The sequence below is a fragment of the Pezoporus occidentalis genome, unplaced genomic scaffold, assembly GCF_034315485.1.
Source record: "Pezoporus occidentalis ecotype Australia unplaced genomic scaffold, CSIRO_AGI_Poc_V1 ctg155, whole genome shotgun sequence".
Lineage (NCBI taxonomy): Eukaryota > Metazoa > Chordata > Aves > Psittaciformes > Psittacidae > Pezoporus > Pezoporus occidentalis.
This window is the reverse complement of record NW_026913372.1, coordinates 77,362-93,518: the sequence shown is the minus strand read 5'-3', so window position 1 is coordinate 93,518 and position 16,157 is coordinate 77,362. Positions and strand designations below refer to the sequence as shown.

General features: G+C 42.7%; 1 protein-coding gene across 4 annotated transcripts in view; it reads right to left on the bottom strand.

The window, feature by feature from the left end:
• P4HA1 (prolyl 4-hydroxylase subunit alpha 1) overlaps positions 1–13,738 on the bottom strand; it is a 35,522-nt gene extending 21,784 nt beyond the window's left edge. The window contains exons 1-4 of one of the 4 annotated variants that reach the window (XM_062611565.1): positions 13,529–13,738; positions 5,814–5,922; positions 4,815–4,911; positions 2,572–2,723 (exon numbers count right to left, since the gene is read on the bottom strand). In XM_062611565.1, the coding sequence (XP_062467549.1) occupies positions 2,572–2,723; positions 4,815–4,911; positions 5,814–5,922; positions 13,529–13,678 (508 nt within the window). In that variant the 5' untranslated portion in view covers positions 13,679–13,738. The remainder of the gene's footprint in view (positions 1–2,571; positions 2,724–4,814; positions 4,912–5,813; positions 5,923–13,528) is intronic. The other 3 variants (XM_062611563.1, XM_062611564.1, XM_062611562.1) reach the window with 3 other exon arrangements.
• Positions 13,739–16,157: the final 2,419 nt, after the last annotated feature.

Here is a 16,157-nt window from a genome sequence, read left to right as displayed (position 1 = left end):
CAAGGAAACACCTGGCCTTCTTTGTCCTGAGAATTCTATGAATTCTACGCATGAAATGACTCCCTGCTCCATAGCCCTGTAGAGCACCAACAAACACTGTGGGAATACCCCTTTGGTTTCACATAGAAACTATTCTTAATAGGTATGTTTTTGTGATGTTTTGTGTTTGGGGGGTTTTGTTGTTGATTTTGGCGTTTTTTTTTGGTTTTTTTTTAAAGTTATGTACAACAGAAAAGACACCCCTACATGGAGAACATTACAGATAATATATTGGTAGTTTTCGCAAACATGCCACTCAATCTGCCTTTCAAAAGGCTTTACATTTAGTAACATAGAATTTACAAATAATTTAGAAGAGGAAAAAACAAACAGCGCCAAGAATAGCGGTGTAAAGATAAGGCTGGCCAATAAAAAGATGAAAAACAAAACTGCTGATGTCTTGACTGCAAACAGCTTTTGACAAGGCTTTAGGCAACTCAGGAGCCACTATGAACTTAGTTACTTACTTTCCGTGGACTTGGACATTAACACATTCATACAGAAACTTGGGAAACAAACAAGGTTAAAAAGGTTTCTCAAGAGCCATCTTCATGCAACTCTGAAGTCAAGACACATGCTGAAAAGTCAGCATTTTAAAATATTTGTGTGTGTATGTGAAAAGAAAGCAAAAGAACAATGAAAAATCCCAAACAACTTAGGGGCTCTCTGAAGAGCCACCAGGGTGACATTTATAGAAAAGACAAGCAGGTTCTATAAAGGAAACTGTTCCCTGGTCATTAGAGTCACATGTTATAAAAGGTTCCTACTCCTCTCTGGTGAACACACACACACTGCTACTGCTATTACTTGAAGGGCCCTCCCGCAGAGCTACTGTATTATCCTTTCTTCAGTGGGAGAACTGATGCTATTTTCCCCTTCTGCTTCTGCACAGTCGAGAGGCTGGTGAACTGTTTGCACTGATGAGGGAAACAGAACTCCAGAAAGCCAGATGGGCAGCTGAGGAGGGCAGAACCAGCAGCCAAAAAGTGGAACAGCAACAGCGAAGGCCACCATGAGAACGTCAGTTTGAACAAACTGACAGCCACTGGCATTTTCAAAAAAGTAACTTTTCTACTCAACAAACTCTTGTCCCAAGATCCTGAAGCACAACAAGCTTCACAGTGTTAACTAAGGACAGTGCCAACATAGAATCATAGAATAGTTAGGGTTGGAAAGAACCTTAAGATCATCAAGTTCCAAATCCCCTGCCATGGGCAGGGACACCTCACACTAAACCATGCCATCCAAGGCTTCATCCAACCTGGCCTTGAACACTGCCAGGGATGGAGCATTCATGACTTCCCTGGGCAACCCATTCCTGTGCCTCACCACCCTTACAGTAAATAATTTCTTCCTTATATCCAATATAATCTAACCTAATAGGATGGTTGTTAAATTTACCTAACATAGACCAACAGAAAACTAAGCAGCATGAGCAAAACCAGATAAAGTGGAGTATGCAACACTCAGCTAGCTGTAAAAACCATCCCCAAAATAATGACTGGCCAAATTTATGATTTTTGCCACACTCTAGTAGTACTTTTTAACTATTCAGACCTGATAGCACAATTTGTTAGTTTATGGAAAGCAGTTCCTGCTTTAAAAAAAATGCTATATTCTTGCACTTGCATGCATCCTTTCTTTTACTACACCATGCTTTCCCAGTATTTTCCTTTTTCCTGACAGTTTTCTTAAAACCTATCCCGTTCAGAAGATAGACTTAAGATGCACTGGTGCAGATTTTTGGCTGGCAAGTGCAGAGCCTTTTCAGGTGGCATATTCAGTCCCTCACAGAAGCAACAGCAAAGTTGAATGTGCTGAATCCTTGGATAAGGTAATTGGAGATTAACCCTTGGTCTTTTTTGAAAGCCACACTTTATCAGTTCTTAATAAAAACCTACACCTGGTATTAGTTGTAGAGAAAGATTCTCACAGGTCATATGTAATCATCCCAGCTTCCTTGCTGTTAAATGTCTTTCACAGTCAACTTTTTATATCCTACTGCCTACAGAAGAGCTTCTATTCTTGCTGAAGTAGAAATGTTTACTACACTAATTCAGATCAGTTCCACAAATGCTTAGTCTCTGCCAGCATTCAAGTTTTGAATCATCAGACAACTGTGGGCATATTAGCAGCAACAGCCCTTGATCACACACAAAGACAACCCCATGTCTTGCACTAGAAGAGTTTGTTGCCTTTTTTTCTCTTCAAATGAGTTATCGTACTTAGAGATGAAATTTCCTAAAATACTTCTTTGCAAGAAGTGAAAGAAAATATGAAACAAGCCCTGATCCTTTGCAAAATTTAAAGCACCCAAGGGGATTACTCAGTTGAAACATCGCAGTCCTAAATTCTTGCAAAGGTCAAATTATAGCACACTGACAGCAAAATGCAGGTCTTCTAAGATCATTTTTTTATGAAGACACCTCAAAAGAAGACTTAAAAATCTAATTCAAACCATTACATGTGAAAGACATAGTCAAGTAAAAGCAATTATAATGTAATCCTTGTTCTTGCCACAGGCACACTTACCATCTGACATATCCTTCAGAACCAGACTCTCCAGCTCACCCCATTCTGTGTTAAGCCGTTTCATCAATTTGAATGCGTTTACAGGATGTCCCAAAAATCCCTCTGGGTCTTTCGTGGCAGTATCTGTCAACTGATCCAATTTCTCTGCCCATCTATAGTGAAAATATGCATTCATTAAAGTCTCTCGCAAAAGTCTGTCAACTTGAACTGATTTCAAGCTACTCAACTGTCTTCACTAATAAAACCCCCAATATAAATTGCAAGCTTTTACATTATCTATATATAAAGCTTTCCTAGAAGGAACAAAAGGGGCAAATTTTTTTATTTTTTTTTTTAAGTCTTCTTCCCCAGCTGCAGCCTAGATCTTATGTTGCTCTTGCAGTCTTTGTTGGAACACGGCTGAATGAACTCCTTCCTACAAACACCCAATGCAGTATGCCAGCAGTTCCATTATGAGTTTTCATGCAGGACTAATCAAAACCAAGCTTTATCTGCATGTTTGATCTTTTATTTTTAAACGCTTGCCTCAAATTATTTTACCTTTAGACACACACCCTTAAATCCATGATAAGCCCTTACCTCCTACCACAAAACTGCCTTGCATACAGTAGCTTATATTAACAAACGTATAGTTCTCACATTCCCAATTGAGGAGCCCAGGTCAAATTTCTGGTGCTACAGTTCTGACTCCACCAAGCTCTCTTAACACTATTAGCGACATAACCCATTCACAACTCCAGCACCCTGAAACAAGCATACTTTTCAACAACTACTGTTGCTCATCTATCATTTTAATGGAAACTTCCAGAAAGTCTGATCCAGCCTCAAGTCAGGAAGCACATCAGCCATGCTATAAGCACCAGCACTATGCTATTACAAGTCCACAAAACAAGCAAACTTCCCCTAACCTAAATAATGCAGATCTAGAACATGAAGACATGTAACAACACCCTAAACCCAGGACAAATTAAAGTTAAAAAAGCCACACCCCAAAGAAAATACCAAACTTCAACACCAATATAAAACAAATAAAATCTGTAGCCTGGAGGGAACACTGCAGACAAGCCAGCATTTGGCTTGTTCCAGAATGTGATATGCCTGAATTCAGTTTGCCTGCTTTACCTGAGACAGGTAAATGTTTACAGCTGTTAAAGGTGCCACTGTCTGCATTCACTCTTCCCACCCTGTCTTTAGTTGTTTTCCTACACTCTGACCGCCCCCATGTGCGTTCTTGCCAGCAGCAACATGCATAAAGGGGCTCCCTCCAAAATGGAGGGCTCAAAGTGCTCCCATGGACCCACTTCACCTACTAGCAAGCCAAAGACTGAAGAAACCAATGCCAAAAAAATGTGCATTCACATTGCATGTGGTTAAATCCACTGTATTTCTCACTGCATGACTATCAAACCTAATGAGCAGCTGAAAATCACTGCAACCATGAGACACAACCACAAGGCCAGGATTTCTTTCATGTAGTTTGTTTCATGGAAGTCTCCACAAGCCACCCACAAGGTGTGAGCCATCCTCTGCATTTCAGTTAATTACCAACTTCCACTCAGTTGATGTCAACACAACCTACCAATATGCTTCAGCCAAAGTACAGAGCTCAACAAATGATGCTAGCATTTTTTTCCAGGTGGTTCTGTGACAGTTATTTTACTTTTTCTGTCCTGACAGTAAGCACTTCTAACATAGTAAAAACATATTTGCAATGCTTATATGATAAGCTGTATCTACACACTTTTGGATATCCAATTGGCATGTTGCTATCTTAATCTATAGCTGCAAAGAATATACTTAAAACATTCCAAACCTGTAGAGCAATTCCAACTCTGTACCTTAAGTGATAAAAATAAATATAGTCTGAAAGAATTATCTTTCTTCCTGAATAGTAGAACGTAATACACAAATCCTAAAATAAAATCCATGCATCTATCTAAAACTATTTAAACATTCTCAAGCACAGATTCATATACAGTTTTTAAAGCTGAGAAACCATCCTCAGACAAGCAGGAATCCTAAACTGAAGGTATCGTACAAAAGGCAGATCTCATCATTAGAAAGCTGCATAAAACAAACCGATGGCTCAGAGATAATAACTTAGGACAAAACCCCAACAAAACATACTAGTTTAAACTTTGCCTCAAGAAAATTCCACAAATGTAATCAGCCTTAGGAAGCACTTTTTACATAAGGGTAGACTCAAATTATTAACTACTAGCATTACGAAACAAGCCACTTACTTTTTGATCTGTTCCAGCTTGCTTTCTTCTGCCTTGATATAGTCTTTCAGTGACACCACCAGATCTTTTTCTGTATTAATTAAGTCTGTCATATGACCTAGAAAACAAATTAGTTTGGTTAGACAAGGAGAAAGAATAAACCTGGGAATTAGAGGTATTCTTCCTCTCTTCTACTTTCTCCCTTCAACTCTTTCTTTCCCATAGTCCTTCTGTATTTGCTTAAATAATCCTGAAGGAGTATCTGAGTAAGTCTTCTTGCCTTTTATTTTTTTTTCTGAAGGAGAAAAATCTCATGTTGAACCAAACTCATTGCCATGGAAATTAATGCAATATCACATATTTATTATTAGAACTAATTTAGGATTCATTTGGAAAAGGAAGTTGCAACAAAATCTTTCAGCCAAGCATACATAATGTAGAGCAAATACAGACAAAGCTACAGAAATATACAAAACCATCATGTTTGATATACAGTACTAATCCAGTGTTTTATTTTTAAGATTACTTGCATGACTTCAACAGGTCCCATAACAGACTCTGCTATTAATTAATAATTGTTTCATTTCCTGCAAGCAGGCAGCTGAACTGGTTCATCATGAAGTGATACGGCCCACAGCTTCAGCTGTGTCACAGGCCATCGGAACCCAAGAGAGACTATGCTGACATACTGCCATCATTATGCACCCTTAACAGCTATTTTGCTTACGTCTATATATGTGCAACTATCCACACCAAAAATTTTGCTTATAATCAAATACCTATGAGAATACATAATGAAGACAAGGACAAGCCTGGTCATTAGACTAACTAGACTGACTTAACTCAAAACATGTTTCTCTCAAAAGACAGAAGTCTGTAAGGTTGTGAGAAATAGTAAGGAGACTTAGGTCTGTACCAGTTAAAGCCTTGGATGCCATTAACACATCACTGCATTATCAGTTTTGAGAGCAGTCAAAAAATGCTTTGGCAATGCAACATATACTCCAAAGCATGTCTCACCAATGGAAGTGAAGAAGTCCGTATGGGCATAAGAGAAAGGCAGCAGAAGTCCAAGGGCTACGGTATACCACATCCTGTTGAATGCCATAGCTGTTACCTCACCACGTACCTATGAAAGAAACAAAGTAGGTAAAAAAAAAAAAATAAATCCCTATTCACTGGAGAATTGAATCTACCTTCAAAAGAGACAGCTTATTCTCTTGGGGCTGCCACCAGCTCTTGAGGTAGCAGAATCTTATGACCTTGAGCAGCTCTCAGAGGACTGATCTTTCTTCTGCAGACTTTCTTCTGTGTGGTAAGAGAAGTAGTAATAGCTTGGAGACAGGGTCTTCACAAGCATGCTTCACCTTTTTGACATCTAAGACACATTGCAGATAGACTTGCTTCTCAAAAAGAACCAAAAAAGCCAAGATCAAACACTGAGAAAACCGTAACACCAAGTTAAAAAAACATATTAGCAGGTTCATCCACCCACTGAAAAAAAAAAGTTTCCTTTGATCAGTCAAAAAGATGAACACGTCAAAATGAAAACCCTACACAACCAGTCCACAGAGTAAGCAGCATTCTCCTGCTCTTCAGCTGCCACCAGCATTAAGCCAACCTCCATACACTATACAAAATGCTTCTCTGTCAGCTGGTTCAGTTAGTCCCTGGGGTAAGTCCATAGTAGACTCAAAGGCAGTGCTTTCTCCCACAAACAGCTGCCAAGCCTTCAGCCTTTCAAGATCCTGAACCCTTTTAACAGCACAGGATTCCCTTGCTACTGCATACTTGAAAAGTAATTATGCTGTCTTGGAATGCACAAGATTTACTTCTTTACTGTCATGGTTTAAACCCAGTCAGGCACCTCGTTCACTCACTCCCCCTACACCCAGAGGGACAAAGGGGAGAACCAAAAAGAATGCAACTCCCACGGGTTGAGAACAGTTTAGTAACTAAGGTATAACACAAATCACTGCTGCTACCACCAATAACAACAATGATAAAGGAAATAACAAGGGAAGAGAATACATCACCTCAGCACCAACCAACCGATAACTCGCCCCCCCCCCAGCCCGACCAAGCACCAACCGATGCCTCCTCCAACCCCGCAGTCTCCCAGCCCTTCCGGGTAACTCTCAGTTACATCCTGGGCGTGACGTGCTGTGGTATGGAATACCTCTTTGGTCAGTTTGTCTCTGCTTCCTCCCAGCTTCCCTCCTCCCTGGCAGAGCATAAGACTCACAAAGTCCTTGGCCAAACCAAAACATCGCTATCAGCTCTGTTCCCAGGCCAAAAGTCAAAACACTGCACTGCACCAGCTACCAAGGAGAAAAATGACTGCTACTGCTGAACCCAGGACAAATATAATAAAAATATAAATATAAAATACAAAAGCTTAAACTTTTATGCATTGTATCTGCTCAGAAAAATGAGAACAGCCACCTGTACTAACAGAAACTATTTTACAACTCTTCTAATGGCAAGACAGTTAATGAAGGGAAAAAAAAAGGAAAAAAAAAAGCAATATCACAAAGGAAGCCCAGCCACAGAGTGGTTCAGCCTAGTTAGGGAAGGAAGCAATACGCTTTTGATTGAGTTGACAGTACTGATAGCAAACAACATAAAGCCAGGCATGCCATCACACAAGGAAGGTGTAAACAAAGTCAGCAAGTGCAAAAGTTACATCCAAAAAAAATTATTTCACCCACAAGTTGAGGTATTAATAGGAAATATTCCCTTGTCTTCAGAGTACAGGATCTTTTCTGGCATTGCACCTGAAATGTCAGGAAGCAGTTTCCTGCACTTCTTTTCCACCTCTAGCACTACAGAAAGAGCAGTACTCAGGTTTATATCTACTGACTCTGTGTCCTGCCTCTTGGACAGGACAAGTTCAGTTTTACTGGCACTAACAAGAACAAAAATAAACTCACACAAGCCTAGAAAACAGCACAACCTCCAACTCTTTTAAGTCATCTGAATCTGTATGACCACAGCTGAAGGGCTGAAATACTCTGACACATTTGCTGTTACAAAGCAAGTTGTAAAGTAAAAATCTGGAGAGAAAAGCCTGGAGTCCTGCTTTTCCCTCAACTGAGTTGGGTTCCTCTGCCTCACCAATGCTCTAAACCAGCCCTGTTGTCCACAGCATCATTCCTCACCTCATCCCCTTCACAGGCAGCCAGGCAACAAGCTAAATCAGATTATTTCAAACATAAGTAATAGAACAAAACTTCCCCCAAAACCTCATTTCATCCAAACTTCAATTCTGATACAGTTCACTATGTAGCTATGTAACATTCAGGCCAGTACAAGAGGGCAATTTAGATGCAGGAACTGGCAGCCAAAGATAGCAAAGGCAGGCAAAACTGTTGCTTCTGGTGGCAGTACAGGTTTAACCCATTTGGGAAAACCCAGCCCTAAACACAATGAACAAATATACAACCTCCAGCCAGCCTGTAAGACTTCCCTAGTTTTCAGCATATGCCAAGGATCCTAGGTATGGTCTATACAACTGTACCTACCTCTCCTGTGACTAATGCCAGACCCATTAAAAGAGTTCCAACTGAGTAACTGCTGTAAATTAGGAGGTCGTATCTAGAAGCAAATTTTCTTGCTGGCAAATCTCCTTGCATTCTTTAAAGAAGCTGTATCCACATGCACAAGGACACTGATGTATACCTGCACTTTTAAAAACACTACCCAATTCATATTTTGTTCTGCAGAAAGCCAAATACCTCCTGCTCATTCAGCACTCAAGCCAATACATCTGTGAATCAATTACAAAGCACACACAATTCTACTACATGATAAATATTTGCCAACCTTGTCAGTACTCACAATTCATTGAGCTATTTTGTTTACTGCACTCAGTGAAACAAAAGGGCAGCTTCAGGAAGTTTACTTTTTATTATTAATCAATATTATTAACGAATATATGTAAAAAAAGGGGCACCAAAAAGGTGATAAAAGCACCTTCTGAAGCAGTAGGTGGACAGGTAGTCTTCTCTTCACCTACTGCTCTTTGTGACAGTCTTGGTGACACCTCAGTCAACAGAATGATGCCTTAAAGCCAGTTTGAGTAGCATGCTTTGGGAACAATTCTTCCTCTTCTCTACCTGCTTTTACAGCCTGCTCCAGTGCTGTGCTGATTCCAAACACAGCTGCAACTCTATTCCCTCCTCACACCTTCACAAGCACAAAGCAGTGACTGCATGGTAATGGTCACAAATTGCAACAAGGGAAATTCTAAGGGGGTACAAAGAAAAAGTTTCTCTCAATGCCAGCAGTTAGGGACTACTACAAAGAGGTTGCCCAGAGAAACTGGAGTTCCCATTTGTGGAAGAATTTCAAAATTTAACTGGACAAGTCCCCATGCAGCCTAAACCTAACCTCCAAGCTAACCCAGCTTCAAACAGGAGGCTAGGCTAGATGACATCTAGAGGTCACATTCAACTTCATCTTCCTTCTCGCAGTCTGAAGATTTTCTGTCACTTGCAAGGACTCGGACTCCCGTAATAGTTTTCAGCCACCCAAGATGACTTCCTTCCCAGAGAGAATTCAGAGAGCTGCAAACAGAGCTCAAGGCAGTGGCCAGCCAAGCTTTCACTGCCCTAACAGCAGTTGCCAAGTAGCACAGCTTTCAAAACTACAGCAGAAGGATCAGCCACAGGTTCCCAAATCAAAGACAATAAAGCTCAGTTAAGACAGATGCTGGAAATCTCTCAGATACACAAGCTGCCAAATAAGTAGAGGCTTAATATCTTCCTGTCAGTGACACGAAGGAAAAAAAAATGAAAATCCTGTCTTCTGACTTTCCACAAGAAGCAAATTTGCTAAGCCTGAAAACAGTAAAACATGGCAATGCAGGGAAAAAGAAAACCAAACGCTGCAAAAAACAAAAAAAAAACAGTAAACAAACCCACCAAAGCAAAAAACCTCCACTAAACAAAAATCAACAATGGGGAAACTAGCAAAGAACAAACAAACAGAGACAAATAAAACAAAGCAACAATTATAGGAATGGTATTGCCAAGCACAGCACAGGATTCCCTGATACACAACAGGGATACACAACAAATGTCATTTCAAATTATGAAACTTAACAGGTGTTTTGGTTTTCTTAGGACTTTCATAGATCTCAGCTCTGTTCTACGAGTAAAACAGGCTGCAAGAGTCATATGAGTGTGGGCATGTATGTAGCATCCATACAAGCAGAAGAAAAAGTTATGACAAACTACAGATACAACCTCACAAAACCAAGGTCTCAATAATGGGTGACCGAAGACTGAAACATTTAACTAAAGATGCTGATTATACAAGTCTCCTCACTGCCAATGCCAAGCTCCCAGGTGCTTACCAGGATCCAGAAAACACAACAGAAAATGGAAACTGAGGGTGTATGTCAGCATAGAATTATTCTGGAATAGCTCTAACTCAATTCCAAAACAGATTCTTTATTTAGCCAAGAAATAAGTGACCTACTCAAGTATGCTGCAAGGCCAGGAGTCAAAACTGTATCACCGACAGCCTCAACTTCTGATTTAAACACTGGTCCACTCTCACAATCCTTACTGTATCCCACTGTATGTAAAATCCTTACTGTATCCCACTGTTAAACTGAGCTGGAGAAGGGGCACCAGGAATAACAGCTGTTCACTGCACTAAACCTCTCTGGTCTCAAGGATAACTGAAGTTATAGTCTCATGACATGATGCAACTGGAAATACTACTCAAAAGGAAAGAGCTTTCCCAGACTAAGCACCAAGTATCAAGAAAGTTTAGCTGTCATCATTGCTTAACAGTGCCACAGGACAGAAACATTAGAATACAGTTCCCTAAGTTTTCCAGCACATTATATTTGCTTAAAGATTGTTTTAAGATTAAGCTCTAAGCAGTGAAAGAAGAAATAGTTTCTAGAAATGCTGCTAACAAAAGAACATGGCATGGTTTAAGCTTATTGTCAATGGCGAAGTTTTAATACAAGCAATCATATATATAAGTAATATAATAATCTAATAAGATATGACAATCAACTTTAGACTCAAGTAGGTGATGTGCTTCAAGTATCATTATTGACAACTTGAAGACAACATTCATGAGTCTGACTATACAGCAGGCGTGTTCATACACAGATTTGTACCCAAGGAACTGAAGCAAATTTCCCCTTAGTTTCTTCCAGATCAAGACTGAATGGACCAAGCCCTTTCAAGAGCCCACTTGTTTTAACTTTCTAAGCCAAGACAAAGAACGATGGCAATGGAGTGGAGCACTTACTAGATGCAACAAGGAGGAGGCTATCCTTCTATTTATCCTTCTGCTCAAGGATTAGCAGAACACCTACACAGATACACTGAATGTTTTCAGAATTTAAGAGTGACTGTAAAAAAAGCAGGACAACCCCAATCATCAAAGGCTGAAACCAGTAACAGGTAAGAGCTCTTTATGCTGAAGACATAGCCCCATAGGTGGCCTTGCAGTAGCAGAAAGTCTGCTCCTCTGGAGCAAGAACACTGCCTAGAAACACACAGCGAAAGTGACAACTAATATGCTGTTTCAACAGATTTTATTTACCATCTTTCCTCGAGTTAAAAAGACACAACTTATCATGTAACTTTCAAGAAGTATATTCTTGAGACACCTCCTTTTTTTCTTTTTTTAACAAAAAAAAAGTTTCCTTATCTGTAGCAACCTCAACATAGAGGCAGTTTTCCTCCCATAAACCTCTATTTATCCGAACTCCTTCCACACTGTTACTCATTAGCTATCATCTGTTTTTCAAACTGCACACCTCAAAAAGCTTTAAATGCTATGATTTTAAAACCTTTCATTATGCAATGGTGTTTAAACCTCTACAGGTCATAAAGCTCCTCTCTCTTCTGGCTCCATGCATAGCTCTTAAGGCTATTCAACCGAAGTTTCTGCAGCAGCTCCTGTCACCACCCAATCAAGTGTAGGGCTACACAGCGAGTTAGCAAAGGGAACTAATCAACATCAGCTGGTTTTTTTTTTGCTAGGAGGCAAGTTAATGATTCCCTCCTCCCCCACTCATTTCAGATTTGGTTATCAGAAATACCACCCCACACGAAGAGCACAGATCACAAATGGCTTAGGACAGCACTGCTACTGGACATCAGTTAATGAAATGGTGCTGCTTTCAGTTTCTAAATGAATTAACAGCTAGAAGAAATGTGCCTACCTATGCCACAATCACTGTGCTTAAATGGCAGAACTGACACCCTTAGCAAGAGCAAGATTTAGGTACATTCCTGTTACTTTGAATCCCAGGAGGTTTTGGGGAGAGGGAAATCAGTACTGGTCCTGTTGGCACACAATTAAACAGCAATGCAGAGAACTCTAGGTCAAATTAAATGTTTTGCAGTATGGTTTAAAACACTGAAACGCATCCAGCAACGATCCAAAAGTAGTAATGGGTGCAGAACAGTAAGAGAATATCACTTACCCCAAAAGCAGGCCTCCACTTTCCAGACAAACTGGGAACTCATTACTTTTACTTTCCATCCCTGCCAGTGCTGCCTGCATGCTTAGCTGAGCAGCCTTTGGCATGTGAGAAGCTGCACTTACCTACCTGTTGTAACAGACTGCTTCTTTAATTTACTAAAACTTTTGAGCACTGAATGTTTACATATTTAATGTAGGTGAACACTTAACACTGCAACTCCTCTTACTGAATTCACCAGAAAACAACCCATGTGAAACTGAAAACTGGACAATCCTTTTGATACCTTCTCTCTGCAACCCTGATGTATCTTTCCTTTAAGCCCATTCAGCTTTTCAGGTAAACTGATTTACTCGAAATATATGGCTTTTTTACTCCCTCTTTATTCAACAGCATCCTTAAGACTCCATATTGGAGTTTTTCCTTCTAGTCAGGTTAGATCCTATCAAGACACCTACTCAAGGGCATAGCTTACGTCAAAGTTACATACAAAATTTCACGTAATGTAATTGGCTGAATCCAACCCCAAGTACTAGAGAGGGAAATCGAGATAAGCCTTATTCCTCACGATGTAATTACTACACACAGCGCCTGTGGTTACAAACACAGTGTGTGACAACCAGGGCAGCTCCTTCAGTGATTAATGCAAAGTAACTTTCCATCATCCAAGCACGAAATCGCCTCAGTGCTCCGGCACTCTGGAACCCCTAAGGCAACACACCCAAGCGGGCCACCAGATGCACGTAGCTGCCTGTAACGCAACAGCAGCAGCCCCCGGCTGGAGACACCGACAGCCGACTCTCGGAGGTGCCACACAGCCGAGGCGGGGCCAGCGGGCGGGAACCCACCTGCGCCGCGCACCCCCGGAGAAGGAGGGAGGCGAGCTGGGCGGGGGCCTCGGGGTGGGGGTGTCTCCGAGTCGCTCGCAGCCACGTTCAGACGGCGGGCGCGGGGAACGGGCCTCACGGCGGCGACTAGCGACAGGAGGCGGCGGAGGCGGCAGTGTTTAGTCTACCAGCTGCGGGAAAGCAGGGCGGACCGGCGCCCTCCCGCCCCCCTCCGGAGGCTGCCGCCGGCTCCCGTTACGTAACGGCCGGAAGGGCCAGGGCACCGGTCCCTCGCCGAGAGGGCCGTCGGCGGAGCGCTGCCACGTATCGCACCCACCCCCACCTCGCCCGCTGCGCCCGGACCCCACCGTCCCCCTCACGGCGCGCCGCCCTGTCCCCGTGACCCACCCGCCTACCGCCAGTGAACAGCGAGGGCGGCCGGGCCTCACCTGAGCGCAGAGGGCGGCGGCGGAGGCAGCTGACGCGGCGCCGAGGGGCGGCGGCGCCGGTAACGCACGGGCACGAGCTGCCCGCGGACTTAACGAACCGCGCGCGAACCGCCCCGCGGAAGCTTTTATAGGCTGCCAGGCCACGCCCATCCCGCTCCCGTCCCGCGCGAGGAGGGGCGGCGCGGGCCGCTCGCTACGTGAGCCCGGTCACAGCGGCCGCTGCCCCAGCGCGCAGGCGCCGCCGCCCCGCTCCGCTCCACGTGGGAGCAGGCGGGGAAAGCTCGCGTCGCGAGCGGGGTGCCCGGTGGCGGCCGTCGGGCCGGAGCCCCCCGGCGGTATCGCTGAACGGACGTGCCCGGCGGCAGCTGCTGTCTGACCACCGCAGTGCGTGGGCTGCGATGCACGGTGGATGCGCAGCTTGGCGGCATCGGCCGCCGTGCTCGTTCCCCGAGTAGGCGGCTTGACGGCTCCCCTCCTCCCCGCACAGCTATAGTTTATCTCTGCCTTGTGCTTTAATTTATATTGGGAATTTTGTTGTTAAACTGACCTTGCACCTCCTGCGCTCCAACTGGTGTCATCTGCTGTAGTTCACAGCATGCTTTCTGTTCCACCATCCAAGTCGTTGCTGGTGGCCAATACTTGCACTCATCTTCTGCAAAGCCCAGGTGGAGGTGTTTCCAGATTGACGGTACCTTCATCAAGTGCCATTTCTGAAGCAGCCTCCCCTTGTTCCAGGGCTTTCAGCTCAACTTGGCTGATCAAAGAGGCGCCTTGTGAGGCAGTATCAAAAGCTGCAGCACAAAAATCTAGGTGTAGCTCACCCTATTGCAAAAAGACATTAAGCTGCTTGGATGTATCTTGCTGTGACAGATCTATGCTGGCTGTTGTTTTCTAGGAGCTCATAAATAAACTAGTTACTTGCTCATTGTAGTTTCAGCAATTAAGTTACAATTGGGGATGCTCATAAGCAAGTTTTCCCTTCTTTTTAGATGTGAACTTCAAACAATCCTTACTAGTAATGCCAGCCCGTGATCCTCCTTATGATAGACATTTTTGGCCACCCCAGCTCAAAAGCTTTCACAACAACAATTACTCAGTGCTGGCAAAGCCGTAACAGGGGTCAAAATCCCTTTCTGGCACACATTCTTTAGCAGGGTTACTTTTCAACTGGCTTAAACCCACCTCATTCATAAAGAGGTAACTGGAGGTTGCAGCATGATCTTTAACTAAGGTTTGTTTCCTTATTCCTAAACTGTTGCCTCAGCTTCAACTCCCTAAGCAATGTCTTTTGAAGAGCAAACATCATAACATCACATGTTATGCCCCATTTTAGGGAAGACTGAGATATGACATAGCTCATATGAGAAACAAACAACAATGTTAAATGAAGGTAGTAATTTCTTGTCCAACTGTGGATACAGATGTGTCCACACAGCTGACTACACTGCCAGTACTGCAAGTGGTGCTGTGCCAGAGCTGAAAGAAGGCCAGTTTTTAGTGGAGCTATCTGTCAAAAAATAAGCTTTCCTTTCCTCTTATTTTGGTCACCTTCCAACAGAAATACAACTCCTACAACTAGCAGGAAATACTGGAATGATATCCAAGCTTCTAGCTGAGGAATCTAGTTAAAGCCCTATTATCCAAAGAGTTCATAATATAGAGCCAGAGATTTAACAGCAGCTTCCAGAGATTTGGCAAAACCTCACACACTGTAGAGCATTCAGATTTTTTTCTAGTGAGATTCACTGCTTTTGCACTACTGACAAACATGTCAATCAAAACTAAGGCAGACAGTGTAGAACAACATGATTATTAGCATGTTTGATTGCAGGCTTGATTGTACTGGTCAGAGTGGGGCTGAAGGCAAAGAAATTTCTGCTAAAAGGAGCCCAGGATTTTTGTATCTACCACGCAGGTAAATCAAGAGTTGCTTCTAGTAGTCATGGCATCATCGTGCTCTGCAACTCGGTTTCTGCCCCTTACGTGCTTTTTGCCAGTTAGGTAGAGAGTACTTATTTTCTCATGTCTCCCCCAACTCCAGCACAATCACTGACCTTCCAGTTGCATTAAAAGATTGTTTGTAAATTGGTTTATGCTGGACTTCTGCATTATCACCTGCTGTCAAATGCTGATAGGGCTGGGCAGCTTCAAAAATGCCTTAGCAAAGCAATTTGTTACGTTGGCACCTTGTTAGGAAGCACTTACTATATCTAAGAACAAGTGCAACAGGAATGCTTCTTGAAAGAACTACAGCAGAACAAGTGGCTTTCAGCCTTTCTTTAGGGTTTGCAGAGCCCTGTGTGGTTTTTAGCAAAAACACCGAGTCCTTTGTAGCACACACAAGCCTAACAACATACTTCCTTTCCTGAGCAATCCTGTAGAAGCACTCCACAGGCCCTAAGCTGAAAGATGCTAAAAGAAATGTCCATCTAAAACAAGAAAGAAACACAAGAGGCTTCACAAGAACACAACTGTAGTGGCTTACACCAAAGCTTTGTTTGCCTAGAGTACTGTCCCAGCTTCCAAACACTTTTAACAGGGATTTTCTCAGCCTGATGTGGTCTATTTAGTAACCCTCAATAGAGTTCTCTGGTAAGTATTCCTCGTCTCTTGAGCTAGAATTGTTTTG